Source organism: Aethalodelphis obliquidens, unplaced genomic scaffold (assembly GCF_003676395.1).
Source record: "Aethalodelphis obliquidens isolate GAN/ISIS:26980383/991018 unplaced genomic scaffold, ASM367639v1 scaffold1, whole genome shotgun sequence".
In the NCBI taxonomy this organism is placed as follows: Eukaryota; Metazoa; Chordata; class Mammalia; order Artiodactyla; family Delphinidae; genus Aethalodelphis; species Aethalodelphis obliquidens.
Genome location: NW_020837945.1, coordinates 94,991,091 through 95,007,185, shown reverse-complemented (window position 1 = coordinate 95,007,185; position 16,095 = coordinate 94,991,091). Strand labels below are relative to the sequence as shown.

The window sequence follows — 16,095 nt, the reverse complement described above, 5'->3', positions numbered from 1 at the left end:
CCAAGGCCCTGTATCTGGACAGGGCAGGGCATATTGTCTCCTATGGGAATCGTTGGTGCCATGGAGAGAAAATGAAAAATGTCTACAAGAGATGTCGTAATAGTAACAATGTGCACTAAACACTGTGTTCTACATATTGCTCTCAAATGCTTTATTTTATTATTTATTTATTTATTTATTTATTTATGGCTGTGTTGGGTCTTCATTGATGCCGGCGGGCTTTTCTCTAGTCGCAGCGAGCGGGGGCTACTCTTTGTTGCGGTGCGCGGGCTTCTCATTGCGGTGGCTTCTCTTGTTGCAAAGCTCGGGCTCTAGGCGCGTGGGCTTCCGTAGCTGTGGTGTGCAGGCTTAGTAGCTGTGCCTTGAGGGCTCTAGAGGCGCAGGCTCAGTAACTGTGGAGTACAGGCTTAGTTGCTCCGCAGCATGTGGGATATTCCCGGACCAGGGGTGGAACCCAAGTCCCCTGCATTGGCAGGAGAATTCTGAACCACTGCGCCACCAGGGAAGTCCCTCAAATGCTTTATAAATAACTATATTTCCTTCTCACACTAAACGTATGAGGGAAGTAATATTATCCATATTTATACATGTGGAATAAGGGGAGGTTAAGCAACATGCCCGGGGTAAGAGAAACAGGAAGTGTCAAAAGTAGGGTAAACCCAGATGAGTGACAGTTTGCAGTGCTCTTCTTTACCACTAGGCTAACCTGCTCTCTCTTTAGTAGGAAGTAGTATCCCTTAGAGAAGCAGACAACACGAGGGTGACATGCATCCTTCCACACCCAAGCCTGCATTGATGTATGACTCCCAAGAGGACTATGAATTTTAAAAATAGGTTTTAACCCTAGGAATGTTGTCATTCATTTAAAATCTATGATAAATGAGATAGCTTTTGCAGCAACATGGACGGACCTAGAGATTATCATACTAAGTGAAGTCAGAAAGAGAAAGACAAATATTGCTTATAGGTGGAATCTAAAATATGATACAAATGAACCTATCTAAGAAACAGAGACAATCACAGACATAGAGAACAGACCTGTGGTTGCTAGGGTGGGGGGCATGGGGGAGGGTTGGGAGTGTGGGGAGTCTGGAATTAGCAGATGCAAACTATTATATAGAGGATGGATAAACAACAAGGTCCTACTTGTCCTACTTGCACAAGGAACTGTATTCAATATCCTGTGATAAACCAAAATGGAAAAGAACATGAAAAAATATATAATATGTGTGTGTGTATATATATATATATATATATATATATATATATATATATAAAACGGAATCACTTTCCAGAACAACAGAAATTAACACAATATTTTAAATCAACTGTACTTCAGTAAAATTAAAATAAATAAATAAATGAGATGGCTTACATCCTCAAGAATCCTCCACCTACATTCAGGTAACAGCCCACAGGAATCGGAATGGGTCTTCTTTTCTGACGGTATTAACAGTGTAAATGATAATGTCTTCCCTTTTTTCTTTGGTTACCGGAAAAAAATAACTATCAAATTCCCTGTGCCTTGTAATTTGGATCTGTTTTTTCTTCATCTGGCTTTCTAGTCTTTATATTTTCTCTGGTCTCTTGTTTTTACAAATATAATATCATTTTGTATAGCATCTACTATGTGCCAGGTCCTAGGTCAGCAGGCTCTGCAGGAGGTACCAAGATGGATAATGCACAGTTCCTGTTCTGGGCTCATTAAAGTCAGCAGGCTTTGAACGAGAAAGAGAGGACTCTTCATAAAAGGAAAACTAAAGGTGAGCTTCCCGTCATTCAGAAAGCCAATGTGTTGATGAGGAGGTCAAGCCTCAAAAGAACTCAACAAGAGGGAACCAAGTAAAGTCAAAAGAAGGACCTAAATGTGAGATGGGAAAGATGTGCTGGCAGGCAAAGGGGAGCACGGATCTACGAAAGGAGACCCCCACTGTCCACGGTTGAGGAACTTGGTAACAAATCTGGATTTGAATGGCCTGCTTAATGATTCCAGGCACCCCAACCTCTGTGGGCCAATCTCCTTACCTTCATGCATCTCAATTCCACTAGGGGGATAAAAGAACAAATTGTAGTTTTGATCAAATACTTTGAGGTACACAAATGAAAGGCACTACTAAAAACAAACCATCACAATGGAAAAACACTTCTAACAACGAGTGCACCTAAGTGTTCACCTTCATCAGTGTGGGGTATAGACAGGAGTCTCCAGGTCCATTTTTTGCTCTTAAGCAATCTCTGGAGCATGCACGCATACACATACTACAAGGCCACCCATTCATCACGCATGCACACGTGCAGAGACCCAGATACGCATAAGCCACCGAAAGGGGCGTAATCAGTACGTGAGGAGAAATGCTGAAGTGTGCATGGAGTAAGCAGCTCAGCGTGTCCATTTTTAGAACTTAGAAGCTTTCCAAGTTCTACGTGCTGTACAACACACAGAATTGAGACACTGGAAATAGCCCCAAAGGTGGAGGGTATTATGGAGACAAAAAAAAAATCTGTTTATCTTTTCTCTGTTAAAAGTTTTCAGGGCTTCCCTGGTGGCGCAGTGGTTGAGAGTCCGCCTGCCGATGCAGGGGACGCGGGTTCGTGCCCTGGTCCAGGAAGATCCCACATGCTGTGGAGCGGCTGGGCCCATGAGCCATGGCCGCTGAGTCTGCACGTCCGGAGCCTGTGCTCCACAACGGGAGAGGCCACAACGGTGAGAGGCCAGCGTATCGCAGAAAAAAAAAAAAAAAAGTTCTCATCATGTGCTTTATCTGACCGGTCCTTCCGCTAACTTTATCTACTTGAAAAGTCCCAAAGAGGTGTCTAGAAGGGTCTCTGCAGCGGAAGAGCCTGGGGTGGGAATTCCCAGGCTTTGCTGAGAGTCAAGTTTCCACAGCTGGGAACGCCCCGCTCGGGCCCTACCAACCTCACCAATATCTACCCATCCTCTGATCTCATGTAGTTGTTACTTAATCAGGAAATGAACCTACTGGCCACCTAGATAGGTCAGTTTCCTTCTTAAATTCTCCCTTAATACTCTCTGTACAGTCCTTGAAAGTTAATCAGAACTGTCAAATAACTGTTCAACTGTTTGTTAAATGTCTTTCACTGACACTGGAATGTAAGATTCCAGAAGATAGCGCCTGTGTCTGTCTTATTCACCGCTATCACCCCAGAGCATAGCACATTCATTCATTCTTAAGTGAATGAATAAATGAATTATTGTGATTTCAGTCTTCAGCTTCTGGAGTCCAGCCCCACTTTCTCTCCTGGATCTTGCTCTACACTAAGTCATTTTGACAGTTACCTGTTGTTCAGGGTTAAGACTAATAACATTGTAACTGAGGTAATGAAGACAGGGCTGAGTCAAACTATTTACATATATTGACGATGAACTAACACACACATGGCATGTACGGCATGTGGTTCATAGCACAGGCTACCATCCCCAGCTACAGAAGTCCAATGCACATTATAACATCCTCTCCTCATTCCTATTGCCTGCCCCATGCAGGCATTCACTGTCTCTTACCAGGACTAATATTTAGTGAGGAACTGTTATGTACCAAGCACTAGACATTATATAATTTTAGTCTCAAAAAAGTTCACAATGTTTGTATTGCCATCTAACAGATAAGAAAAATGAGATTCAGAAAACTTAAAAAATTTGCCCAAGGGCAGTAAGGAGAGGACTGGGTGTGAACCCAGCTCTGTCTGAATCTGATGGCCATGCTCTGGTGATGCCCCCCAACTCCCAACTCCCGTCTCTCATTCTTATAACAGGGCCGTGGGGAAGGTGGGCACACCCTGACTGGCTGGATTCGAATTCCAACTCTGCCATTTACCGTCTGTGGCGCTTGGGCAACTTATTCAGGATTTTTTGCTTTCAATTAATTCCTCATTTGTAAAATGGATATTATTAGCACTGCTCCTCTAATGGGAATTGTTTCAAGGGTTAAATGAGGAATTGTTAGCATATTCCCTCTAATGGGAATTAGAGCAATTCCCTCTAATGGGAATTGTTTCAAGGGTTCGTGTATATTGTATTAAGTACTAAGAACAATGCTTGGCACATATAAGCAATGATAGCCATCTTTATTTTTGACTCTGACTGCTGTTGTTGTTGTTATTACTGTTACTAATATTACCTTCTATGCTACCAATCGTTCCACTGAATTGCCCTCCCTTTGGGAAGGAGGCATCAAATGTGCATGGAGCAGCATGTCCCCTGATTTCTCCCAGTAACCGAAGATGCAAAGATTTTTTTTTCCTTTGGCCCAATTTCAGCAAACATTCCATGAGCCCGTTAACTCCGGGCAAAGCACTCCACCAGAAACTACTGGGAGAAGGCTGCTTCCTTACTCGTCAAAGAGGGATGGAGACTGGCTGAAAGCTTCACCTACAGGAATTCAGTAAGTGAGACAGAAATAGAAACTCAATCAAGCAGGGCTTAAGATGGATCCTTCTAGTAGGCAAATCCCATCCTGTTACTTTGCTATTTAACTTCCGGCTTCCACACTGGCTCTAGCAGTGGTGTGAGGACGGGGCCAGGACTGACAGCCTCTTGCCCCTTGTAAAAAACAACCCGCCTTGTATCTTTTCTATCTAATGGGTTTTTGCTTAAGACTCTTTGCTCTCAGGGTTCTACTGGGAAAATTAAAAAGTTTGAAAACCTTATAATATCCTTGCCACAGCATTCAATTCGCTCATGACCTGACCCTAACTTGTCCAGATTCCCCTCGTATCACTCTCTCCTCAGCACATTTTTTATACTAAAACTAAACTATGTGATAGTTTCCAGAACATGTTCCACCTTTCTCAGCCTCCATACCTTGGCACAGATGGTTTTCTTGGCCAGGAACGTTCTCATCTGATTTTCCTCCTGGGCTTAATTACTACCCCTCACTGTCACATCAAACTTTATATGTAACATTATTTATGACTTGTACGACTTTATTATAAAATGGATTAGCTTTACTTACAAATATTTAGAGCAAGGTTGTATTATTGTCAGCTCCCCTTCAGGCAAAGAACCACTTTGTCATTTTTGAATTTCAAGTGTCTGTCATAAAGTAGGTGTTTAGTAAATGTTTATCAAATAAATATTAAATTAAACACTAAATATCCTTCTATGTTAAATGAAGACCTATGGCAGTGTGAGAAACAGAGTGGACTTAAAGAGTAGAGTTAAAATACTCAGGTCCAAATATTCACTCCACCATTTACATGTTACATTGAGCAAGATACTTAGTATGCCTGGTTTTCTCATCTCTATAATGGAACTAATAATGGAGTCTGGTGGTTGTTAAGGGCATTCAGTGAATCAATATACAGAAAGTATTGTAAAGAGTTCTGGCACATAATAATCACTCCATCAATGTTAGCTACCATTATTATTATTTCAGGCTGAAATATAAAAAATGTAATACAGAGGCACTTTACTTAAGGACTAAGTCTGTTTTAAATACATCTACTAAAATGATTTGATCTTACAGTAATACACTGAATTCTCTTGTTTTTCCCTGCCCAGCATCTATCCTACCCTTTCCTTTAACAGTTCTTAGTTTTTTATTTGAGGAATCCTTTCCAACTCTCTGTCCCTGTGGTAGGTTCCAGGGCCAGGCACCCAACCCAGATGTGGCTGGAGAGAAACAGGGTTTGGTTGTCGGATAGTGAGGTGACCCAAGCTAGGCCACTGATGTCCACACTGGCACTCTTGCTGGGACTAAGGGTAATGAAGTCATTAGAACATGAGCCTGGAGCTGCTGGTAGAAAGAAAGCAGAGCCCAGAGATGGAGAGATACAAAATTCCTAATCAGTCATGTGACTTCCTAGATCTTGCTGAGCCTTTTCTTTTTTTAAAAAAATATACACAAGACAATAAATTCTGTTTTCAGCTTCATCTAGTCTGAGTGGGGCTTCGGTACTACAACCCAAAGTGTCCTGAGTAATGATCACAACCAGTCACTGTAAAGATGAGAAAGCCTATGACAGTAAGTTATTATCTTATTAAGTCCTACATGGGCTTCAAGGTATCATTGTAAAGGGACTAGTTTACATCAGGAATTTTGGTTCAAATGAAGATGGGTATTATTTGCAGGATTATCAAAGAATCATGGTCTCTTCATACTTGGTAGCCAGAAAGCAGTAAATACGAATCCCTAGAAAAGTGTTCCTCTGACTTTGGTGTGCGTGAAGCTCCTTGAGGAGCTTGGAGAAAAGGCAGGTTCTTCCACCCAGAAATTCTGCAGCAAGCCCAGGAATCTGCCTTTCTGATGAACACCCCAAGGGGTGCAGACAGTCCGTAAATGCTGGCTGTCCACCTTGAGGAACACTACCTGAGAGGGGCCAATTTTGTTTAGATGATTAAAGTACACACATCCAGCTGGGAAGAAATCCCCAGAAAGCGACAAAATGCAGAAATTCTCATAATTATTTCAGAAACTAAAAGAACTTCAAAGACTGAGTCTGAGTTTAAGCCCTAATTCTGAAGCAAATATTAGCAAATTTGGAAGTGTCTCAGCTGTAAAACAGAAGAACATAAGCATTATATCCAGTTTTCTCTATGGTTATTTTCTTCTAAAAAAGGAAATGGTATAGAAAGAAAACAATAATTTAAAAATTGATTTCAAGCTTATAGTTTTATCAAATTCATTACGATAAACTGTAGTAACTTCACAGTAGATCACTGCAAACAATTAACAAAGATGACCTTTGAGAATTCATCTCAGAGCAGCTATAATGAGCACAATTATAATAATTGGTAAGAAGCTTTTGCAGCGTTCCATAATACACAAAAGACAACATGACAAAATGAAATAGATTGTTTTCTGAGGACACCACATGAGTTTCACAAAGGAAATTTTATGTTGACTGTGATGTGTAAGGGGGTGATACAAAAGTCATTTGATGCTGGATCATACACCATGGGAAATAAGAAAACCATTTCCTGATGTGTAGCCATGTTTGCCTTTGTCAGGGGTCAGTGGTTACATAATGGCCAATGATGTGCCTAAATAAGGAACTATCCAGCCCTTTCAACAGAGGTTCCCCCGAGAGAATTAAGCCTAAATACTATAAAGCGTCCATTGTAAGCAATGGACTGACTCTCCTATGCATTGAAAATGGCGCTAGCTCTGTACCATGCTGGGGAGAATTGAGAAAATAGACTCTAAATCATTTTCTGTAGGTCTCAGTTGCCTTGTGAAACCCAGTTTAGAGAGGCTAACTGACACTGTTTAAACTGAAACTACATACTCTGGGATAAACTGCTGTGTAACTTTTTTGATTCCAAGCAAGGTGGTCTAGAAATAGTAAATGATTCTTTGAACAATTTAAAATCTCACAAACAGAACCAGAAAAAGTGATACTCAATGCTCTCGAGTCATACTTTGTGCATCAATATACAGCTTTGTACACTGAGATTAATGACGTCAATGGAACTCAACTGTAGTCTGCAGACCCACACAACAGAACTTTACAGAATTAATGTCTTGGGCTCCATCCACATCCATTAGTTGTTCAACTGCCAAGTGCATCACATTATGTGGAGATCCTATTCAATTCAAGGAAAATACAGTAGTATGACTTTAGCAGAATTGCAAAATAAATTCTGATTTGTTTTGTGCTGGGAGCTTTGTAAAAGATTTACACATCTCTAATGGGTTTCTGTGTAGAGACTGATAGTATCTGATCTTGATTTTTGTGTCAGACCCTGCTAATTAACAATACAAGTATCCATCCCCTCTTCATTCCTGACTAATAATAGAACCCAAATTAACTGGACAGGTTGGTAGAATGAAAGAGCACATTTCCCAGCGTCCTTGCAGCTAGGTAGCCAATGACTGCAGAAGTAAATAGAAACGTATGCGAGTAGAAAAATTTCACTGGAAGGGGCTGTCTTCTGTACCCTCTGCTCCCAGCCCCTCCCCCCCACTGCCCGTACTGCCTTTTTTTGCCTGCCAAAGAATGTGATCAATGGAAATCCAACAGTTACCTTAAATCACAGAACTGACCTTAAGTGTGGAAGCCATGTGTCAGAACAATGGAGCAGAAAGATAAAAACACCCGCCTACTCTATCACATTGCTGTTACACATCCCTGGACTGTCGCCCCTAGACTCCTTTAACATGAGAGAGCATAACACTTCCATCATACTTAAGCCTCTGTTATTTTGAGTTTTCTCTTGCAAGTGGCAGAACGTAAACCTTATTAATATAATCTACATGTATTACTCAAAGGCCAGGTGAATTAATAAACTAATTGGGATGAAATATTTGAACTGGTTTGCAAGCTCTGAAATTTGAATAATGCATTTAGGACAAATAAAAGGAAGAATTACTTTATCTAAGTTCTTCTAAACATATGGGAACAAAATTTTTTCTTGTTAAAAATGCATACAATTTTTAAAATGCATAGAACTTAAAAAGGAATTCAGATAAGTAAGGAAAGGAAGACAGTACAATGTGTGGTATAAATGAAAATTAGTGAGATTAGTATCATGGTTAATAGTGTAGCATATAATGTATACTTATCAAAGGTAGCAAACTGGACCAGAGAAGGTACGGACCGAAGTCTGACCTACGGACATACTGTGTGTTTTTCTTATTTGTATACTGGTTCTTGATACCTTTGTGTGACCCATTCATTCTACATCTCTTTACATTAAATAATCCACTTCTGGGCCAGACGGAAGACTTTGGTCTTTTAGCTTTTGTGTACAGCTGACACATCTTAGAAAAATCCCTGGGGACAATCGAAAATCATTAACATGCTTTTGATTTCCAATAAGTCCTTTCAAGTCTGATTTTTGCTCTGTACTCTAGAAAAGGCATTAAAATATTTTAAATAGACCTAGCAAAAAGGATTGAAAGCATAAGATTGTATTTAAAATAAAGTCTATTCCTTAGATTGCTTTTGATCATCCAGGCCAGAAATTTTGTTTCAGTGTCGCTCTATAATAATAAGTATTTGTAGTTATTGTGATTATTTGGTCTATAACATTTTGGGGAGGAAAATATCCATGTTACACATCCTACTAGGATTTTAGAGTTATCCAAACTCTTGTCTACTCCAGTGTTAGGTGGACTTTGGGGAAAACTGTTAAGACCCACCTCTTCTGTGTAATCTCAGTATTATTCTCTTAATACCTTCAAATCCTTGTTCTGTCTTCATCTGCAAATGTCCTTGGCTGTGTTTATGTAAATTATTGGCACACATGTTCTTCACTCTGACTACATAAGGCAGTGTGTAGGTATCTAATTTAATTAGAGTGATTTACCCATGGTCATCTCGGTCAGCTGCTGAATACTCTTAATGTTTATGTTAAGCACAAGTGGGGAAAGGTCTTGGATGTCTAAAAAAATTCTATTTCCAAAAAGTGATTTTTCTCTATCACTAACTTCTCTATGACACATATATAAGTTTGAGACGGCAAGATAATGATACATTACCCCTGTGACATCCATAACCTTGATGGCTGCAAGTTGGCCCGTTTTGACATGACGACCCTGTAAAAAAAATTTTAAAAATAATTCAGTTCTGATGAGTAATATTAGCGTTAGATTTCAACTGTAAAGAACAATTACATAAATCAATGTTACAGAGTGCCAATGGGGAAGACAGACAGACAGACAGACACACAGAAATCTTAAATGCTTTGAAGATCAATCTCTATTTAATGTTTATTTTGTAAAACATCTCCATCACTTGGTCTGTTGGGTTTGTTTCCACAGTGGTTGTCAAGGTAAATCAAAGAGACAATGTCGAATAATTTGGTTTACCTCCTCTTCAAGGTGTCAGATAAGGGGTTGAGTGAGAGGGGGATTTACATGGAAGGGGAGCTAGATCTGGGTGGAGGAGACATAAGCATCTCCTCGGCTGGAAAACACTTGGTATGTGCAGAAACTTTAGTTTCCTCGATTAGTAAAATATCTTGTAACAGTCTCAAATGGATGATTCTGCTTCTCTTCACTTCAGACTATTAATTTATCTTCATCTTAAAAGGGGGCCTAAAACAAAACAGATAGCAATCAATCCGAATTTGTGATCAAAGAGACAGTATTGAGCATAACGAACTGCTTCCCCAGAGGAGGTATCCCTGGTCTTTGCAACCACGGTGAAGCAGCAACCACAAGGAACTGAAAGAGAACAGGGTGTGGTGAGGGGGCAATCCCAAAGAGGAGCTTTCTCTGCACTTGCTCCTTGAGAAACATAAAGTCTACATCTGACTCTCAGACAGTAGTAAAGATGGTCTTTTTTTTTTTTCGCGGTACGCGGGCCTCTCACTGCTGTGGCCTCTCCCGCTGCGGAGCACAGGCTCCGGACGCGCAGGCTCAGCGGCCATGGCTCACGGGCCCAGCCGCTCCGCGGCATGTGGGATCTTCCCGAACCGGGGCACGAACCCGTGTCCCCTGCATCGGCAGGCGGACTCTCAACCACTGCGCCACCAGGGAAGCCCTATCCATTACTTCTAAATGCATTTTCTATGTGGCTTCTACAATACATTTTACCTACCATTGCTATTATGCAGTATAATATACCTTCCAAGATCAGCTGGATTCAAATCCCAGCCGCACGACCTTAGGCAAATCCCTTAACTTTCTAGGCCTCAGTTTCCACGTCTGAAAAATGGAAATAATGATAGTACCTAACTCATAGTATTGCAAGGAGGATTGAATGAGATAATGTATATAAAGTGCTTGACAGTACCTGGCACAGAAGAGCTGTCAGCAGATGCTGGCTATAATTATTTATAGTCCTGTCTTGTGATTAATTTCAAGTGTTGTCTTCCCTCTTAAGTTATATGTTTCATGAAGGAAGGGACTGTGTCTCATCATTGTATTTCCAGTGCCTGGAATAGTGGGTACCTAGCCCGTAGATGGGGTGGCATGTTTATGGATGAACGACAACAGCAGGTGGTGGAGTCATGTCCACCTGAAGCTGGAGGAGATAGCTTTGGTGCTGCCTGCCCCTTTTCTTCTCATATGTCTCAGCTTTGTGTATGGATCTACCTGATTCTAATAGTGCTTCCTTCACCTTTCAACCTCCATTCTGCTCCCTCCCTTTCCTCCTCACTCAGAAAAGAGCACAAAGAAAAAGACATTAAATCAGTAACCTAATAGGGTCACAGGCGTACTTCAACTTTCAAGAAATTGAGGGAGGGGGCTGAAGCATTACCACACCAAGAGCCCTGGACCGGAATTCCAGACGCCTGGTTCTGCCCATGACCAGCTGGTTCACTGGGAGCAAGTCATGTAACCCATCTGGACCCTGGTTTCCTCATCTGCAAAACGTGGGGAGCCTGGGCTCAGTGGTCAGAGGTGGGGGGGAGTAGGTGTCACTGTTAACACCCCCCCTTTCCACCCCAAGGAAATTTAGGAAAATTAGTTGGAAATTTAGTTTTCATAATGACTGAGTGGGGAGAGTAGTATTACTGCCACTTAGTACCCAGGGGCCAGCAATACTAACTTCCTGCAGAGCCTGGGTCAATCTCCCACAAAGGTGAAGTAGCAACAGTGCCCTCTGTTGATAAGACACTGCATGACCTCCAGGGTTGTCCAGGTCTCAGTTAAGTCTACGATGCTGTGATGGTGACCTTAACAGGAGTCATTAGCTTCTCTTCGAGAATAGAAAGTCTTTAAAGTAAGGGCCACAAATCATACCTTAAACAATGGTTATTTCTCTACTAAAGCACTAAAGGAGTGTAGGGGACTGCAGACAAATACAGAGGGTCTGGCTGATGTCGCACAGCTGATTCACCTTGAAATTCTTTTAATGGTGCCATGCAGCCAGGAAAGGGGAACACCCAGGTATGTCTTGCAGGGACCTCTAAGAACTAACCCCCTGTCTGCCACGCCACCTTGGTGGGCTCCCACCTGCTCTTATGCTGTGGTCCCTGACACTAAAATGCGTTCTCTAAAGGTATTGCATTGTTTTTTGTCTCCCTGATGGTGTGTTTTCTTGGCCTGGAATGCCCTTCACTCCCAGCTCCCCAGTAAGCTTACTCACTTTGTAGATTCACCCCTGGCCTCTGTGCTAGTAATGAACATTCCATGTTTCTACTACAGCACTGAGCCCAAAGGACCATTAATCCCCCCCCCACCACCTCGCTGGTCTCCTTCCCTCTCTCCTGTGCTTCCCCTCTGGGTCCATTTGCAGCAGAACCTTTTCCCACCAAAAATCTTGAAAGGCATCCAACCTCCTTGTTCAAGCAGGGGTTTGAGCAGCCTCCTAACTGCCCCGGGGAGCTCCTGAAGTCACCTCAGCCAACACAGTTTGAGAAATGTTACACTCTATTTTTAACTCCTTAAGTGACACGGAAGCTTCTTCGAGCGAATAATTTGTTACAAGGACATGTCAACACCTAGTTTTTTCCATCAGCAGCCAGGGAGGGAATGGACAGGATACAATCCGCTTTACATTTCAAATGTAAATGGCATTGGGCACTGAGCAGCTCTTGGTTTGAAATAAATAAATTAAATAGCTATGACGTTTTTGAACTTAAGACACAGGGTCGTTTTTGTTTTTGTTTTAGCAACTGCTTATAACATAACACTAGAAAAGAAAACAACCTACTTCTCCATTTTAAATTTCCCTTCCAAGCTGAAATAACCATTCTCGATGGGTCTGACAGATGACTGAATAATACACCTTTGGGATGGCAGTTTGGGCTTAAATGAGATCCTGGAGGTGGAACAATTAGCAGCCTCAGCTCAGTCCCAAGCAAAGGCGTCCTGTGCTCTGGAACAGGAAGGCTGCTGAGCTGTCAACCTTCGATGGGGGAGCCGCAAAGGAGGCTGCCCAGCGTGAGTTGCCTTTTCCGTCACTAGAGAATGCCAAACCAAATTAGGATCCAGATGAAGGCAGACTTTGAGGGAATGGCTAGGAATCAGCTGACCTAAAGATCACTAGAAACCCGAGGCATATCATTGTCCAGACAGTGTTTAAAGCGACAACTTCATAAAGTCACAAATAAATTGAGTAGGAGTAGCCCCTAAGGTGCCTAATCTAATCCTTCTTTTAGAGATGAGGCCAATATCTCACAACTAATGGGGACCTAAACCCAGGACACTTTCTCACCTGTTCCAGTTCTACCTTCCAGCTCCTGAATTAGAAATTCTTATTTTATTTTATTTTATTTATATTTTTATATAGCAGGTTCTTATTAGTCATCAATTTTATACACATCAGTGTATACATGTCAATCCCAATCGCCCATGAATTAGAAATTCTTATCACTAAAATTTAAGCAATTTTTTTCAACAAACCTTTTCATACTTCACTTAACTTGAATTAAACATGAACCATTCATCTCTGTTTCATGTAGGATTTAATTTTTTTTTTAAATTTGAGGGCAATGGGGAGGATGTTATTATTACAAGAGAATTTTGAGGTGAAAATTCAATACTACTCCTAATTTTAACTTATTTCTACTTAAAGAGAAATTAAAAACATAATCATAGACCCTAGTTTGAATCTAAACTACATAGTCAACCAAGGAGTAAAAATGAAATTCTGGGGGAAAAGAAACTTTAAAGGAGACAAAGTGTTAAAATTTTTTATCCACGAAAATTATGGAAAAATGTCCCATCACATTGCAATTGCTGAGTCATTTCTTAATAAAAGAATGAAGTAAGATTTTGTTTTCTACTGAAATAACCAACAATAACAAAAATAACAGACTAAATCTAGAAAAACAAAATTGGTATTCCAGTGGGATCCAAAGCCTCAATCATGACTTCAAGCATAAAAAGGCCCTCTGAAAGAAAGGAAGAAAAAAACCCGTCAAACCAAACCAGGGAAAGCAGAGGCTGTGGGGTCACTCGGCTGGCGTGAAGTTGAGTGTCGCTAAACCAGAGTTCCTCTGCCGAGGTTATGATTAAGCTCTCTATCCAAAACTTTATTCCCTTTCTAGTTTTACACCTGTTCCCCTCAAGACTGAGGAGTATCAAAAGAAAAGAGGGGATTGAAACTAAGCAGGACCCTGTGGGGCCCTCCTGGGTACAAAAGCCCCTTTGTGTCTCCCGTTTCTTGTTTGTAGAAAAAGGCTTTGTCCTCCCAGGCCTTCCCTGAGTTCCAAAGAGCAGGGTCAAGAAGTTAATGATGAGGACAATAGAGTCATGGGACACCTAGTTCCTCCCAAAGGAGGATAGATAATAATCTGATGCATACCGTTGAGTAGTTCTCTGGAAACGAAGACCCCCACCCAAGTGGAGGATGGTGACTACATGCTGACCACAAGCATGCAGACCCCAGACTGGTTGGAACCAGAAGGTTAAGTTTCAGAAACACCACCCTGTAACCTCACCAGGAACTCATCAGAAGAAGGTCCACAAGCTGGTCACATATCCTATGACCCTCTCCTCTAACACTGTCTTTAAAAACACTTGCCTGAAAGCCATCGGGGAGTTTGGGTCTTTTGAACACGAACCACCCATTCTCCTTGTTGGGCCCCTGCAGTAAACCCTTCTCTGCTCGAACTCTTGACATTTTGATCTGTTTGGTCTCACTGTGCATCAGGCACATGAGCTGGGGTTGGACAACAGGCGGGCGCACTCCATTCCAGTGCTTAGACAGATTTACACACACACTCTGTTCCCCTTCTTTTTTTTCTTCTACCTCACATTTCAGGATTATAGTACCTTCAAGGATTATAGTACCTTTAGCCCTCTGTATCCACAGGTTCCACATTCATACATTCAACCCAACTCAGACAGAAAATACTCAGGGAAAAAAATTCTGGAAAGTTCCAAAAAGCAAATCCTTTGCATGCTAGCAGCTATTTACATAGCATTTACATTGTATGAGGTATTATAAGTAATCTAGAGATGATTTAAACTATATGGGAGAATGTGTATAGCTTATATGCAAATAACTATGCTATTTTATATAAAGGACTTGAGCATCCACAGGTTTTGGTATCCAAGTGGGGTCCCGGAACCAATACCCAGCCCTGACCCCCACTTCACCACAGATACCAAGAGACTATGTTGCCCCTTCACCTACTCCCTAAAATAAGTACAAGAGAAAAACAATGGTTTTGTCTGAAATAGCCATGCAAGCCTGGGCTCTGCTATTGCTGTTATTTTCTAAGGAACAGCGAGATGGCTTTAGAACTGCTAGCTTGAGGCAAGTCTGGAAGAGAGAGTCCTTTCATTTCTAGGTCACCGAAATACATCTGTTCCCAGCGGAGCACATGAGCAAACCAGGGTTGTGGAAAATGCAGACACTCCACCCACCGTCTCCATTCCTCCTTATCCAAGGACTCACACAGGTAGAGTGTTTCTAGCTCTTCGTGCTTAGCTTAGATTTGATCTCACCTTTATTGAGGAAGAGTTCTTCAATTTCCTGATTGCAAGCAAATGCCCTTACCTGTGTGTTTTCACAGCATCCTACACTATCCTACTGATCGTAATCCAATATTGTGATTTTCAAAATGTGCACCATAAGAACCATGAAAATAAATCAAATGAAATAGAAAAAAAAAAATCACAGTGTAGAACATGTAATAATGGCAGCTGTTGTTTCACGGATCAACTGTTACGGTTACATCAATCACCTATCTATCATTGATACTGCAGAGTACCACCCGATTCTCCTTTCAAGACTGAAGTATCTGAGAGGTCTCAACCAAGGCCCTTTCTGGGAATTGCCCTCAGCCCAAGGTCATGTTCCGTCCTGGAGACAGCCAAATCCAATTTCTGGTTGATACAGAAGTATAAAGGCTCAGGCATTTAGTCTTAGAGTTGGGCAATTCTGAAGAGCCCACTTAGCTCCTGACCTCTCCTTGGGATGGGTGAGGTCTTTGTTGGGACTGTATTACAGTTAAACTTCTTCCTCTGCACAATGCTACTTTCTTCAGAGGTGTAGATCCTACACTCCCCAGTAAAATTCGTACATATAAATTATCTCAGGATCTGTTCCAGGGGAAACTCCATCTAAAACAATTGGTACCAGGAATGGCCTGAGGAGACAGGCTCTCAGAGTAGCTGTCAATAAGACTCCCATCACTGGTGGCAGGTGGCTCACTGATAGCCCCTGGCATGCTGTAGCAGTGTCACTGTCAACACGTTCACTAGTGGGGAACTGAAGTAGGATACAGGT

The 16,095-nt window shown here is 41.6% G+C and overlaps 1 protein-coding gene across 2 annotated transcripts in view; it reads right to left on the bottom strand.

Moving 5' to 3' along the window:
* Nucleotides 1-16,095, bottom strand: part of TNIK (TRAF2 and NCK interacting kinase) — a 415,220-nt gene that overhangs the window by 158,811 nt on the left and 240,314 nt on the right. For both annotated transcript variants that reach the window (XM_027111864.1, XM_027111873.1), the window contains exon 3: nt 9,444-9,500. In XM_027111864.1, the coding sequence (XP_026967665.1) occupies nt 9,444-9,500 (57 nt within the window). The remainder of the gene's footprint in view (nt 1-9,443; nt 9,501-16,095) is intronic.